Source organism: Anticarsia gemmatalis, chromosome 10 (assembly GCF_050436995.1).
Source record: "Anticarsia gemmatalis isolate Benzon Research Colony breed Stoneville strain chromosome 10, ilAntGemm2 primary, whole genome shotgun sequence".
In the NCBI taxonomy this organism is placed as follows: Eukaryota; Metazoa; Arthropoda; class Insecta; order Lepidoptera; family Erebidae; genus Anticarsia; species Anticarsia gemmatalis.
This window is the reverse complement of record NC_134754.1, coordinates 9,010,681-9,028,013: the sequence shown is the minus strand read 5'-3', so window position 1 is coordinate 9,028,013 and position 17,333 is coordinate 9,010,681. Positions and strand designations below refer to the sequence as shown.

Here is a 17,333-nt window from a genome sequence, read left to right as displayed (position 1 = left end):
AACTAAAAAAATATATTGAATTTGGAAAAATACTGACAATACTGACCGATTTTCGAAAATACTGACTTTTACTGACCAGGTCCAAAAATACTGACTTTTACTGACTTTACTGACCTGTTTCGGCCCCTGCTGATATTAATATCGTATGCCAGTTAACAACACGTAATGACGGTGCAAATTATAGATTAAAATAGTCTTACAAAATGAGGTTCACACGCGAATTTGGTTAGTTCTATGCGTGGCATTACATTAAAATTTCGGGAGAAAAGTTTTTGTGCTATTTATATGAATAAACGGTTATATGCAGTCTTGATGCCAAAATTTCTGCCATTCCACCTGCCTCTTACTTGGGAAAACCGGATAAATATACATACGTACATTTTTAATAACAATAATAATTAATGGTACGTTATCAATCACGCTTAGTCACTAACAGGTCTCAATGTAACAGAGTTTGTTTTTATTCAGAAGTAATACTGGCATGAAGCCAAAAAAGCAAAAATATTGATGAGCAAATCGTACAACTGACATAGTACAAATACAATGTTGTCCTTGATCTGCCATTCCCATTGATTCACTTACAAACGAGTTTTAGAACACAACCATTAAACACAATAAAGCAAAATGGGCCACGCTCTACGGACGTCTCCAAAACGAATATGACGATAACGGAATAAATTGCAAATGGGAACCATTTATCCTTGTTACATTGTCACCAGTGACCCGGTTGTCAGGGGAAAAGTGTATTTATTTGACACTCGCGGTATTTACACGCAAAAACTGTATTAAAACGTTTTATGTCGTGGGACCTCATAATATCTATAAATGTTTGATGAAAAGAAACTTAGATCGTGAGAGGTTGATTTTAGAAAAAGGATTAAGGAAGCCCCAAATATTCTTAGCTCATGGAAATGGAAGTTAAAAAATAAGCAAATTTTGTGAACTGAATTAACTGAACCACAATTAGCAATATGCTAGAAGTAACTTCAAAAATTCTTCTTAAAATCTGAAGAATTTCACAGAATTTATTCAAGAAATTTTTGATATTAAATTCTCAGTACATATAAAAGGTAACCCGGAAAATCTTAATGCTCTAAAGAGCTTTTAAAATTGTAAAGTATTTCAGTGAACCAAGCATACTGTACTGAAAAGATTGCAAGTGCCATTTATAGTTACAAAAGAAATGTTGCAGCAAAATGTATGTAGCCGAGAAGACAATGTATTGGCATATATCGGCAAAAACAAGTGTGATGCTGCAGCCAATTCCATGGTAATAGGAAAAGTTTGAATCGATTCACGCGACTCTCTCGGCAGAGACAAGAGAGCGTCGCTAGTACCTCGCCTGTACATTTTCTACAACACAGCCTGATACGATACAGCTCGTGCAATTGAATTTGCATGGAATGCTCTATTTTCGATACATTCCTATTTTAACCGTACCATTTTATTTTTAAGTCAATAAGTATTCAAGTTATTAAACGAATCCACTCGCAACGGAAAACGCTATTAGATTTTCTTTTATAAACTCTACTATTGTTTATACACAGTCCTTTTTATTTTAGATTGCCAAGAGATTCTTATGAGCATATCCCCGATTTCTGCGTGAAGAAAATAGTTGCTTTTCTTTTATTGTTTTAAGAGTCTTTTAAGAAAATAGTTGGTTATCCAGTTCTTGATAAAGATATCTTCGATTTGAATTCTTATATTATAAATTATTTTGATATATTTACATATCATCATGAAATATAATAAAGTTTTCATTTCACTTTTGTTGGCGTTTATCAACACTCAGTCTCAAATGATAATTTATTCGGATTGACCAGGAGGTGTAGAGTTGTTCCTGGCAGCTTTCCAACTGTAAAAAATATTGTATGATATCATAAAGGTTTCAGAATACAGGTATTAGAAATATTAAATTAAATCATCACAATCCCGGGCATTCCCGGTGTTTAATTCTCAGAGTCCCGGGGCCATAATAACTCTCCGTAAATGTCAACTGGTTATACATATTATCATAATACATATTTTAAATTACAGCATGGCGATGCTATTATATTAATAATAAGGTTTTAATTGCTTATATTATCATAAATATTAAGTGTTATAAAATAAAATGTGTTCATTTTCTTCATACTTTCTTTGACAGTTTAATTATTGAATAAAATATTTTCTCGGTAAAAAATAGGGTTATTGGAACGAACGTAGAACTACAGAGTACATAATATATTTTCGTTGATTGATAGTTAAAACAAGCAAAACTAATAACGTGACGCAAATTATATTTTTATATCTGCTTTTTAACACGGTATAACAGCTGCAGACGTTATTTCGTAGATTTATGTCACATACACAAGCGACACAAAGCTATAGGTAACGTTGCCAAAATAGTTACGTCAAAACAATGTTTTAATTTACTAAATGAGTGAAGACGGCGACGTAGTGACTAACCGGATTTCCCCACACCGAATACTCGGGTCATTAACAAGTTTAAAACTAGTTGTAAATAAACCTTTACGACACAACCGGCGCCAACTTTCGATTGAAATCTTCATTACAAGTGGGAGTTAGTGTTAGACAAAAACTCATTCCAGATGTTTCTTGACCGTTCTATTCAGAAAAGTCAATAGAAAAAGCAGCTCAGTAATAGCTGTTTCACGATCACGGAACACCTGCACGCCATTCGTCGCATGCAATCTAAAAACACTCTAAAGTGCACTTTTCAAAGTCCCTTTTACTATTCCCGTGGCACGTGCAGAAACAACTCGAGTTAGGATTACAGTTTAGCATTCCACTCACGTAGCGAAAGAGACGGTGCTATTACAGCACAGCTAGAGGGAAAAGTGGAGATGATTTGTTTGAATGTACTTTTCGAATCGATAGTCTAACAGCATTCATAATGCCCCGGTTCTGATGTCCTATCTCAATGCGTAGATTTCACAAGATGAATTGTTTATGGGTTCCGAGCCCGGGGAATACTCATGTCTCCGAAAAGGGTCAGTGAACCAGACAAATTGCTACGAAGAGAATTGCTTCGCTCCCCCTTTGTCAAATCGGCGCGCAATGTTCGGCTTAATCGTATTATTTGCAGGATTTACGTCGAGTTGAATTTTCGGCTGAATTAAAATTGGAGGTAAGAGGAACAGGAATTTGCACTAATTGAGCATAAATTGCGCCTTTATGAATGTCAAACTAGGTTTCCGTTGGGTATGCAAATGTGGGATTGTTTTGAATGCTTTGTTGTCGAGCGAAGTGGATGCTATGTGAATTATTCACGTCACAAACTACAGGAGCTTTCAAATGTCTTTTTCATATTTTTGTACTTGTAAAGTAGTGCACCGGCAGCGAGTAAACAACGTTAGTACAGATATTCAAGTTATATTCAGTCATTCACAAAGAGAAACAGCATAGTAAACTCGTTTAGCGATTCGTTTAAAGTATACTATTTTGATTAACGATGCCCGTGTCGTCAAATTGGTGCTTCGTGCGGCAAACATAGCCAGATGAGAATTATAGCTGAGTGTATTGGTCGCATACGAGATGAGCACTATCGGGCATTGCACGGTTGTACGTGACGTCCATATACAATGCACCACTAAATCTCTCTCATTGCCTCTTGGCTTTCAAAAGAAATATGTTTTATGGACGGTGACACGAATTTGGACGACTGTATTACCGTTTCACAAAGTACTTCCATTTCCTTTTCGCAATTTGAATTAAATATACAAGTAACTAGATTCTGCCGAGTTATTAAATTCTTAACGTTTTTCTATTCAAGTTCCCAGTTTGTTTTAACATTAATAGAAACTTTTACACTTAAATTACACTCATGTTTTGTGATCTTCTATAAAGTATATTTAAATAGCTATATGGGTCGAAAACTCGAAATGAATATGAAAGTACACGTGGGTGTTCTAATACGACCAGATTTTGCTGACCTTTTTCTGGTTTGAAATGTGGAGTAAATTGTAAAGGAAGTAATGTAACGTGTGTGCGAGGTCCCGGGTCTTCCGTGCTTGGTCATGGTGAATAATAACTACGCATCCTGAGGCATGGATGGGTCACTGCGCAATAACTGACGACTTTCTTTGTCTTCGTTTTATGTTAATCTGTATCCTTTGTTATGACTACTAAAGGGTATCGTAGCCGTTGTTTCATCTGCAAATTACTTTCTAAAAACGGGTTACGTTATACCTGAGTAAGTTGATACCGCAATTGCTTTATTAAACTGCTATTATTTAGACAAAGATGATTTGTTGTTTTTTGATATTTCATAGCTATAGAATTGGTAATATTCTTAGAGCTATAAAATGAAGGTTAAGACTATAAAAGGCAGGTGGCAGGTGAAAACGCAACAACGATTAGAGAACAATGACATTATTCCAGCCGATAACATTTCGACAGAACCAGTTTATCTGAAGGTGAGCTGTGTAATTAGTCATTCAAGAATTATTATCTCGAAGGGTACACGAGTCGACCTTCATGAATGTCGGGGCCTTGGACCAAGCGATCCTTGAAACCTTGAGCTCGTCTGGAGCAAAAATTTTAAATTAAATGGACTTCCACGTAACTCCAGAGATTTCTATTTAATATTTATCTTGCAAGGTTACCGGTTATGAGATTGGTTTAAACAAATTGGCATTTAATTAACTGGGATTTATTGTATACGTTTCGTGGTTATTGATAGTCATAACAATATGCTGGCTATGTAGTCTCAAAATAGATAAACGAGATTACTTAGTAATAAACCCCGGGAACCATAAATAGAAAATGTGTCGTCGCCGGGTGTTTCTAAATTGCTTCTGTAATTTACGCCTGTATTACACGAGCGAATCCATTTCAATGCAAGTACTTCGTTAGTAAATACATCGACTCAGGAGCAGAATTAATCTAGACGTATTTATTTATGGTCTGAGCGCTAATTATCCTACACTGGTAAGAGCAGTAGCATCTAAATTAGAACTTCACGAGAAGTTTAAAGCTAACCGTATAATATATTCAATATTCAAAAGGAACGTTCCGCTTGTGTCTAACTCTAACGTCCTCCGAACCTCCGATTACCATTAAAACAATGCTGGCGGAGTCAAACCAAGTTCTTAGTGCCTGTTCCTACTCGTACATTTAAATATGTTCATTGGTGCAGAAACTACGTAACAGATTGGTAAAGACACGACTTATACAATTGAAAGAACGGCCAAAAAAGCATTTGCTGTCAACTGTAACGTAAATAAAATTTAGAATTTACGGAATCCGACAGCGCAATCTTATTTCACAATCTTTGAGTAAACGTTTATCGTCTTAAGTTTTAGCATAATAATATTTCCTTGAAGCTTATGTTGTCCATAACCTCTAACATCCTGTCATCATTATAATTAATTCCTCATTAATTCCGGTCGGGTAGCGTGCAATAGGATCGTAACTACGGCTACCAGTTAGTCATTTATCCCATATTTAGCTGAACGGTGTTGGGTTCGGGATAATGGCGGCGCATGCGTCACTGGGCGCCGGCTGCGGACCTGTCGCGACACGTGAACACCGAAATAACCGACGCATAGACATACACATACGTTGTTTGAATATACATACATTTATTTGCATTCTATCAGCACTTTCATAGGCTCGTTCCTATGTTCTTATTCACTTCAAAGAATTTAACAGCAGTTACATGCCAAAACTGTTTCTACTTTTAACAGAATTTAAATAGTATAGACATAGCGAGGCGAATACACAGCACGTGAAACTAATTTGTAGCCTTATTTAGAAATACATATTCGTTTTAAAAATACATTTTTGAAAGGAAGTTGTTCAGAAACTCAATTAAAGTGTACGGTGTACACTGTACATCGTTCGCGATAAATGTTAGTATATAAACGTATACGCGACGCGATACTGTTAGTTTCAAGAAACATCGCCTCTTAACTTGAAAGTGGATAATTTTCCTTTATACACCCGACGAGGAGCGCTCAGATCTCTTACTTAATTAAATATTTAAGACAGATTATTAGCTAGAGAACTTACTTGAAGGTTGGAGCGAGATCGTCTCGGCATTACGCCCACCACTTCTCCCTTCATAATCGATTCGATCACTGGAAAAACATTATAAATTCAACAAGGGATCTTTAAGATTACATTTCAATTAGAACATAATACAGCTTTTACAAGCACATACATAATTAAACTTGATAACTAATAATGACGTAATAACTGTGAAAGTATTTAACTTATAAAAACAAGTGAAGTTGTAAACACCGATGATAATTTCAAATAGTAGGTATAAATAATGACATGGTAGAGTGGCGCATTTACTGGCTACAGTTCTTAACTCTACTGTAAATATTGATGGAAACATAATATGCATAACAGGTATGCGGGTATGTCCGATGTTATTAGCCATTACATTACCGTCGTGTTGTAAGCATGTATTTTTCCTGTAGCATATTGCAACGTCAATTACTAAGGTTTCAATCCAATTATGCATGTAAAAGTACTTGCAACACCCATCCTATGTTCTCATTGCGGGTATATGGACTCGTACACACGGTTACACAATATTATAATGCACTGTTATTAGTCTGTCGGCTGCTATCAAAATAAAGGATCTTTTTACAAAAGTTTTTTGCTTTCACAGTTATTTAGATGCTTATAACTATAGAATCTTTGATGTGTACTTTATATATTTCAGAATTAATTAAGTGGGTAGACTAATTTAATTTCGAAATAACACGATCTAAATTGAGTTACTGCTTAGTCACAGTACGTGTACATAACAGAAGACAAACATTATTTTCCTTGAAGACTATTTATAAGCTCTATAAATCCCGGTAATTAACAATTAATAATACTAATCTAAAGTGAAAATTAGACATGATGACGTCACATTTGTATACAGGAAACGTTTATAGTAAAAACTACGACCTTACAGTATGATATCTATTTAAAAATACATGAGACACATAATGCGTGGTGAAACGACTCTATTGTTCTACAGATGGCCGAAGATTGTTCAGTGCAGCGAACACGTTATGTAACCGGACCCATTGTTTCCATGTACCCACATAAATGTTATCGTAATCAATCATGATGATCCTTTTAATCGCTATTCAGAGTAATGCGTGTGATGCGACAAAGCGGAACAACGGTTTTGTTGTACATTAAATCGCTTTTAGTAATTAACATAGTGGGCCCTGTTAATCAGAATTCTACCAGGAATTTCTCAGTAATTGTTCAATATGGATTCGTGTGGTTATTACCTACGATTTATACTGTACACATTCGTCGAAATTTATGTTACTCAACTTCATGCGAAATTCGGTGTTCTTTCTAAAGTAACAATACTGTTGAATATTTACCTCCATCGCCTAGAAGTCTCATCTGCACGAGTGAAGGATCTTCACTATGTTCCTCCAAAACTGTATCATCGGTCACAGTCAACTCCTGAGAACAAAATGCAAATTTATAGGATAAGAGTAATAATAACGTTTTCTCATCAATGCCTATTAATAACAGGATCAGTAATTGCGATAGAACCTGATATGGTAATATAATCACCAAAGATGGTTTGATTCCGTTAGATTATAGTTCTTCACGTCTCCGCCTCCGGTTTGACCGTGGGATTATTCATCAAAGTACTACTAACGCCATCTAGTTAAATAAACTGGAACTAAATTAAATGTTATCAAGTAGGCGTTGACTCTGTTGATTCTATTTTAAATTAGATTGTGTAAACTACTTGGAAATCAATAATAGCGGGGAATAGCGAAACGGGCTCATAAATATTCAGTGTTTGATTACTATAAATAAATTCCATCACAAACAAGGATGGCGGACAAGAATAATGGATCCCTTTGAAAGTAAAACATGGAGTTTGGCAGGTGTTTTATATTCGTAAGCAAACAAGATTCCCTAAATTCCCATCTAAAGTTTCTCACGCGTGAGTGAGGCGGTGCGGTGGCGTGGCGTAAACAAATACGTTTCTGTTTTATGTCGCTTTCATCGGTCGGGTACAGGTGCTAGCGAATATAACCTTGAACACGCTTGTTAACACACCTATCGAGGGTTTCGTGGAAACTCAAAATGTATCTAGAACTTACACAATATGGCTGTATACGTAGCAGTAGTTTATGTAATATGATCCGGTACTTACATTATAACAAGTATACAAATAGTTCTCGGTATTAAAATATCTTACAGTAAGTAATACTAACTAACACTAATTACTGCTACATAACGGCTAAATGTTTGCTCTTCCTATTTACACGAGATAATAGGGTATTTCGTACAAAAACTCAATTTGCGTATTTTTGTATTTACGTAGAGTGTATGGAAAATTACTTTGCATGACAATAGATTAGAAAAAGTTAGTAATAGTCTGCATCATGCAAAGTCACAAATACTCCGCGCAAGTTTACATAATAAAAGAAATCGTAAATAAACAACATAAATCACAAAGTTATTCATGGAAAAAACACGTAAAAGAAAACTCACACGGTCATCAAAACTATCAATAAAATAAACAAATGGAGTAGCCGATAAACATGTCGACGGCTACAGACGAAGTTGAACACAAACTTGTGAGAAACAAAGAGAAACTTTAAGAAAGTTACTTGGGAAACCAGGAAAGGGGGCGAATGAGGGGGTTACTCAAAACTTCGACGTCTCGGACGCCAGTAATACGAGCCTCGCCAAGTTTTCCACTCGCTAATTCGCAGTATAAATTTGTTTAACGTCTCAACTTTTTAACTGTAATTACTTAGCAAAGTTCGAGATAGATTTAAGTACTCCGAAACTCTGACAGCGACTCTGTGAAGAGTTTGATGAGTTATTGTAATAATTGTAGTTGCCAGTTCGCAATCACCTACCCAGTGTTACCCAGTGTTACCCAGCGTGAAGCAAGGACAACTTAAAGTCGTACACTTTATTTGACTGCTTAACTTTATCTCGCTGAGTGCCCTCGCTCAGCTTTATTTTTAGGCAGACAATGCTGTATCTGACAAAGTTAGATTAATCTTGAATAATAAATTCAACGTAAAATATATTTTAACATCGTGAACATTCAATTAGGCAAAAGTTATTTCTTGCTTTCAAACGAGAATAAAGAAATATCTTTGTGTATGTTTTTTGTTCGTAATACAATTTATTATGACCTCTCAAAGTCGGACACATATTTCAGTCTGGATTAACGGTAAATAATATTAATCCGCAGGCCTTTTGAAGCTTAGAATGTAATAAATATTATGATATACTGTTGCTGCCGACTGCCGCGTCGCCAGAGGCTCATTGACATACTTATAAACGTTTTAATGATAGCCCATTAAAGAGAAGACAATGTTCTTTAATAATTTTGGTTGCTTTGTTATCACATCTTGAAGAGATTGTTTACAATGATAATTTATAATTATAGAGTTGCTATACTTAGATTTAATTAATAATACAGCTAGAATAAGTTACACCTACACGTAAAATAATAGGTTTGTAAAGTTTGTACCTACAAACTCGCAACATTAAATATTGTGGAACAACAATCAACAAGAAACTTAACAAGCAATCCTAACATAAATGTTCCGTTTGGTTACGTACAACACAAGGAACTTCGACATCCCCCGTCCTCAAAGGAGAGGAGATGAAAGAAAAACAATAAAGTGTTTCAATAACGCAAAACAACAAAGTTTGTTTAGAGAAGTTAGCGAAGGGGTGGATCGGGAGGTAAGGGGCGGCTGCCAGCCCACTCACCGCGCCGTATTATTGATACCGTTCTGTTTAACATTATAAATACCTAGAACATGTGATAGATTACTCTCGAAAACTGATTTTACGGGAATTGAGATTAATAACTACTGCGCAACGAACCGATGTTACGTGGAAATAATGAAAGGAAATGATTGTACACTATAACGTAATAAGCGTCAAGACAGAACACGCACAGTCGGTTACAACTTCCCCCTATAACTTAATTATGACCAACAAGTTCGTTATAAAAATAGTAAAGAAACTGACTATAGTTTTTATAAGTTTCAACCGCTTTGAGAAATACGCAGATTTCCGCGATTAATCGCTTGTTTGCATAACAAATATGGCTGGTTGTTATGTAATCATTGTTAACTAGTCGATTAAAGAAATACTGCTTCAAATAACAGATATTTTTTAGTTTGTGAATGCTCTTTATGCTTACATATTGACTGGATTAAAATGAACTTTTCAAGCATTTATTATGACAAAGGCAAAAGTTAGAAGCCAAAGAAACGATAAATCAACATCGTAAAAATAACTTCATATTTATTACATAATGGTATGAAAAAAGAGATTTTAGAATATTACCACAGCTATTTAAATGTATGTAAAGTATTTTCTATGGAAAAACCATATCAGCAAGGTAATTAATACATAACCACCATTAGCACACGTATATAGAATGCTAACTAATACATTGTTTGTTATATAAGGCTAACAAGTTGCGCTGTTTAATATCAAGCCGGCCTTGATCAGTAAACAATGTTTGTACTTAAGCGTATCAACTACCTACCTACTGTGCATAGAATTTATAATTATCTAACTAATACTATGAAAAGATACTATTGTTTATTTCTAAGAAATATTTAAACTTCTAAATGTCTTACCCTCCTATTCATAAAAATATACGAAGTTATGAAGGCTTTTAGAGAGTTTTGTTTCTTTCACTCCTTAGCGAAATGAAAAAGAGAAAACATATTGTAGTAGTTTTAACTAAACTAAAATAGGTTTATAACTAAAATAGGTTGTTTTAACTAAAATAGGTTTATAGTGTGTTTATGAATAAGAGAGTTAATCTACACACATTGAGTGTAAGTGGAATTAACCTAAATAATCCCAAAAAGCTCTATACGTTTTGGTTAAGTAACCCCATTTTAGGGGAATTTCGCCCCAAGCTAGCATAGGGAGCTTTACAATACACCGATGGTACTGTCATATACACTCATGTAGCGTATATATGTTGACGGGCGTGGGTTATTGTTTACTAATATCATAAATGGAAGAGTGATTTGGTATATCTATAGATAAACGATACTCAAATAAGATATACCTTGAAAGTTAGTATAGTTATCGAATTTGCGGTGCGAAGTCAACTAGAACTGAGTTTGTTCAAAATACTTGAAAGATCTAAAGGTGTTACTTTAACATGTCAGTAGAGAATACTATTCAATTACATCTTACACGTGTTAGTTCTACGCCTAAGACCACTGGCAGTCGACAAAAAAGTAACCTTGTATTAGTCTACTAGGCCCAACTTTCAATGAAAACATTAATTTATATAAGACTTTATAAATTTTCCTTTTTTTGCTGGAGGTACATTATGATGAAGTATAATATCTTGTCGTTACGTCTACAAATAGTACTACACAGGTCATTACATTAATACATTATTATTAATATCCATCCAATCCGTTAGCAAGTAACTTACAATATCAAGTAACGAGCTAAGTATTTCCCCATAGATACGAACCTAACAGATCTATATCCGTATTGCATAACATATAATTAAAAACACATTTCGTTTTAAATGAAAACGTAGTGTAAAGAGTTTTTAATGGACCGCAATCAATCGACAGTACTTGTCTCCGCGTGACAACATCCATCACAAAATTCAATTAAATCTTCATCAGCTGCCTCATATGGACGCTGTCGACATAAATTGAGAGCGCTGTTTTACTAACTCCTTATAATTGGTAGCATGTGGAAAGTTCTGGATTCCATACGCGTTTATGGTAACAGGTTTCCATGTGTTGATCGAGTAACGAACGCCGTATACAGGTTGTTCGGTTACTTACAAGCGCCCTTATAAATCGAACCTCGTTGTCGGATGCCATCGCGTTCAATAAACCAAACTGGTTCCATCCAGAACTTCCCGCTTCGAAATTATCTTGTAGAATTTCATCTACAGTTAACTTGCTCACCTGCACTAAATTATTTGAAATGTTCTGACTTTATTATTAGCCAATAACGAAGTGATAACAAAACTCGCAATACATGTTATCTAAATGGGGCTTGTTTAATATCCTGTTCGAACGATAATTTCGAATGGCTCTTCAGAGGAAATTAATACGAAATCTCTTCTTTCCTTCGTCTATAATTATACCGTTTTAATAGAACTTGTTTCCAGTGAAGAGAAGAGAATATAATAATATATTTCTGTATCGATACGTGGAATCGATTTCGACACCACAATCACGAAACTTTATTGGAAATCCGAATTGGTTTCGTTTAATAATTGGAATATGGATAAAGAAAACGCTACACGAGACCTGTCGATAACCTGTTACAGTTGTTATTCTTGGTTATAGGAAACCTCTCGAGCTACAGTAAAAATATTTCTGATAAATTCATAACGTTATATTGTATTTTTCCGACATCACTCAAGTTATTTTATTGTTACTCCTAGTAAAAGCTTGAAAGGAAATTGCGATTCCTTGTACAATAGCAATAACTATATATTTTATTTAAGTGAGGTAAAGTCAATGTTGCTACCGACTTACGCGTGCGAGTACCTATAAAGCAGGCAATCCTATCAAAACTTTACAATTACAGCTATAGCCAAGGTGTTTACCGTTATTTTAGGTAGTTACCGTTTAGGTACTAAATCTGTCTGGGAGGCTATAAGCCTTAATTCTATTTTAACACCATTGCCGTTAAAGTTAATCTATGTTCTTGATAAATAACGTCTTTTCATTTACAATAAACTGTTAGATTGCGGAAGCTTGTTACACAATTTACTGTAAGGGATATTACATGTCTTAGCCGCGCATTCCTCTTAAAGTTAACATCTAAGAGCCTATAATTGGTCAGGGAGCGGTTCTAACCGTGTACAACACAGTTTGTTGGAAGCATCTGCATAGGAATGCTACAGTTTCGTACTAAAACGCCACTTAGGTAAGCCGGTGTGAAATTTACAATAGGTTTGTTAAAGAGAATCTTGTAGCACCGTATCTCACGGAACAACAATGTTCTCGGAATATAGGAATAAAGTTAACAATAAATGCTTTTACAATCGAGAAAAATCACACGATACTGTAGCACAAATGACATGCGCTTAAAGAAAGGTTCTAACATCTAAGTGATTTATAATCCTACTTTACCTAATAATGATCGCTAATCAGTCAGTCAAAGTCTTGACTAAAACAAAATAATTTAAAATGATCTGAAAATTATTGTTTGTACCCACCCCTGTATGTTCGTTGACTCCAACGATGACAGCGGTGTACCACTGGGTGGCTCCAGCAGACCTGTACACTTGAGCTCGACAGCCACCGAGGACTGAAGGTGTGGTGGTCAGGATACGCTGACCGTCCTGGATGGTCCGCCATTCCGCGGCCTCGGAGGACAAAGCCGAGATGATGGAAGCCTCCAGCCCGGCTTCCGAGCCTGCGAGACGAGCGTCCCATTCCTGTAAGACGATAGCAGATTAGTTACAAATACTCGAACGGGCTTCAAACATTTCTTCGACCTAAGCAGTGACAACAAAATAAGTATGCTGATCCCAAAAGACTCACGTTACGCTGAATAACCTTGAGCGACTTTGTTTATCAGCTTAATGTTCACAATTACAGTAAACATGGCAATTATTCTCTTTAAACATTCACAAACAAGTAGCTAGCTTCAAAGGTCCACGAAAAATCGAAATAAATTTCAGTGAAAGTCCCTTTTAACCAAGAAACACAAAAGTTCGCTCGTACAAATATCAACGCGTTTTATGGGCACGAGTATCCAAAGGTATTAAGCAATAGAAAAACCTTTTTGTCCGTAAGCGGATAAGATTTCTATATTGTTAACAAGAGGAGCTGTGTCGGATACCGGCGTACCCATTATTTCCTGGCCAACCTTTGTTACAACCGCCAGACGAGAAAACCAATTGGGTCTGTATTGGAAAAGGTCCCTCTTTGTTTGTCCTGTGACATTGGTTAGATAATGATACTATCAAATAGCTATAGTTTTGTAGAAGCAATCTCTCTACTCGTATCCGGTATTTGTTTTACTTAATGTGGATAAATAATACAAACTTGCCGCTTCTAATAGTCTGGGAACGTAATATTAAACTATTCAAAACATTTGTAATTTCCAGTTGAGCTGGTACAGTTTCAACATAATTTAACGCTCATTTAAGTATAATGTTTATGTATTTATGTATCTGCGAACTCGTTTAATTAACATCATACATACGCGCAGCCAGCATATACCTAATGACGACTAGAACATAAATCCGTATTTATATATTAATTAATACAGTACATCGATAGTTGCTTTTACGACCTCGTATCACATGTAAACATTATGCCCCACATTATGGTACACCTCCACAAATCAACATTAGTATAGTTGCCCACGTATATCGTGTTAAGTGCAGTAATAATTCACCGTGCACACACGGATTACACAGACGTATACATACGAGTATACTATACGCGGCGTACGACGTACACTTACGTATACGTACACGTATATGTGTGCACACGCTGGAGCTAAACGTGCACACGATTGCACTAGTATTTATGTCAATGTTACAACACACACATTGATATAAAACGCACACCTGTTTCAGTGTATTGCATACAAGCCTTTGCCCGGCGACAGACGTATCCGGTGCGTTGAACCCGCCCCCTCCCCCCATCAGGCCCCCCACAAGCGGCTGTTATATCTACATGTAGACCTACTGTATCCGCCTGTTTGCTAACTAACGCTATTGGACCATTCAGGGTCACAGGCGTTTGTGTGGACAGCTTGCTTGAAAGTATTTATGTGGGGCGCACAATGAATTTTAACAAGAAACACAACTAAGACAATAGACCTACAATTGTGTAATTATAAATGTAAAGGATACAGTTAGTGCCTTTATAACGTAAACTAGTCAAGGTGAAGCTGCCAAGCATGATTTGAGTAAATATTTGCAAAAGTAATTTGTTAGAGTAGAAACGTTTCTGTAGGTATTAGGTAAACCATTTAAATCCGAGACGAAGAAGGCGTTTAGGTTGGATCGATGAAATACAATGAAGCCTTTTTCACGGTCAAATCATTTTCCGATATAATAGTGTGGAAATTGGCTACGTAGCTGCGTAGTAATCGTAACCGACAAGTATTTGTTAAGTCACGCACTGATGAGCGTCGCTGGCTGAGCCGATGACTCAGCGGCGGTTACACAACGTCGCCTCCAGCCATTACTGTTTATTTTGCTCGGTCGCTCTATTTGGTGAGATTACGTCGTGATTAATACGAGCCCGTGGCCCCGGGATCAGGGAACGGATTATGCTCGTTGTTTGAGAAAGCGATGAATATTAATATTCCTAGTTTTAAGTCTGTTTGACGGTCACTTGTTACGAAATACTGATGAAATTCGAAAGCTTGGGTTATAATATGCCAATAAATTTTATAGCCAATCGTATATTTTTCCTATTTCTAAAAGAAAGTTGGGAATCGAGAAGAATTTTGTAAGAAAACCCAAAGGTGTCTAAGTTTTTGAACATTTTTAGGCATATCTATTTTTGTTTTAGGTGTGAAAAGCTTTTGTGGTGGAAGTTTACAACAAAAGGTCACGTTTGACGCGTGTGCCTTTGTCTTATTTTGGCAAAGATGTGATGGAAGCTTACAACAGTAACAACATGTCAAGGGCAGGCAAAGTTTTACCTGTCGAAGGTCTAATCAGAATTCCCAACGGTATGGAAAACATTTCTTATATAAGTTTTCCTCGATACTTATGTAGGAGCGAGGCGGAGTGGAGTTGCGGACCAGGAAGCCATTACGGCTGACACACATTCGCGGCTCCCGCGGCTCTCATTCAATTTCCTGCCAGCACTGGCTGACTTCGCTCCCCGCTCGTGATACGACTACTGATAACAGCAGCAGATGTAGTGTAAGTATCTACGTTTACAGATGAGCTGTATCTAATAACTTGACTGCAAACTTGCTGTTTCGGTGTAGTTTGTCGCGAGTTAACCGACACTCGACAGTCATTTGTTGACCACAATGGTGTGCACAGAGACGCTGCTGCAGCTAGCGTACCGTCATTAGAACGAGACTGAACAAGTAGTTTAGACGATTCAAATTATATTTGCATTCAGAAATGCTGCGATAATGAAATCAACTTAGCAATGTTCAAAAATTGTATTCGTTAGTGTAGTTACTCTCATTCTGCGTCGTAGCAGCTTTAATATAGTGTAACCTTTAAAGAAATTATTCAGAATGACTGTACTGATTTAAATATCCCTGCGAAAAGTGCGAATACACATATTATTATACTATCTTGTACATGTATGTAGATGTTAGATAAGCACATAAATATGTCCTTAAAGCACTTGAACGGGACTTACGTGCAATTATTATCAGATTGTTAACGTCCCTACGTTATCTAGTAACATCTAGCTAACATGTTAAGATCATATAACAGACGGGGAATTCTAACCGCCTATAATTCAGCGACTAACGATCTCAGATACCATCCTCTGTTAGATACGTAAGTGGATACCGAACATTATGTATTGAAATTGAAGACTAGCTATTCGAAAGCACAAACGCAGAACGGTTTAAAAAAGCTATAAGGTGAACAGCGAACAAAGGCAACAACGCAAACAAATATAGAAAAAGTTTAATATACGTGGCTGAAAATAAACGTACGACAAAAAATATAGGTACATGTGTATATACAAACGGCTTTATTGCGAACTCTAAAAGTACCCGAAGCGGTCATAAACGAAACGCTTTAGTTCCCTAGACAATGCACTCATGCTGAATCCATCAAGCGAGATGAAACGTCTGCGTGGCTCCCTCTACCGACGAGAATGCAAACAGAACGTAGTTCGAGCTTTCGTATGCACTTCTCTGTTACATACCTACATAGGAATAATAACAAGAATTATTTATTGTTTTTGGACAACAACGACATGAGATGCTATTGTTTTGTTTCTTTGAGCACCAATTACTTAAAGAAATGTCTTATGTCTTTAAAGTAAACATGATTCAATTCTATTAACAGTCATTTGTATAAGTCTATTAAAAGTTTGACAGACCGTGGGATTGCAAACTTAAAGAAATCGTGAGAATTCTTATCGCGATGGTATTTTAAGAACAGCATTTCGCCTTTTCAGTGCTGAAAGTGTGTAGGTGGGACTGTTCATAAAAGTTCGCTTTCTTCTTTTAAAGAGTCAATAGTTCAAATAGATTGGTACACTGTATAACTAGCAAGTGGGTGATCAAAGCGATTGCATTCGGAATAAGCAGATGCGATTTGTACAAGAGTTTAAATTATCATTTAACGAAAATGTGTGTGTGTAATGTATGTGTACTTAGTGTATGTTTATAAATAAATACATGTTATTAAG

General features: G+C 36.1%; 1 protein-coding gene across 1 annotated transcript in view; it reads right to left on the bottom strand.

Moving 5' to 3' along the window:
- The window catches only part of Kdm3 (Lysine demethylase 3), a 170,836-nt gene that overhangs the window by 103,197 nt on the left and 50,306 nt on the right, over window positions 1–17,333 (bottom strand). The window contains exons 4-6 of the mRNA XM_076119537.1: window positions 13,190–13,411; window positions 7,347–7,431; window positions 6,016–6,083 (exon numbers count right to left, since the gene is read on the bottom strand). Coding sequence (XP_075975652.1) covers window positions 6,016–6,083; window positions 7,347–7,431; window positions 13,190–13,411 — 375 coding nt within the window. The remainder of the gene's footprint in view (window positions 1–6,015; window positions 6,084–7,346; window positions 7,432–13,189; window positions 13,412–17,333) is intronic.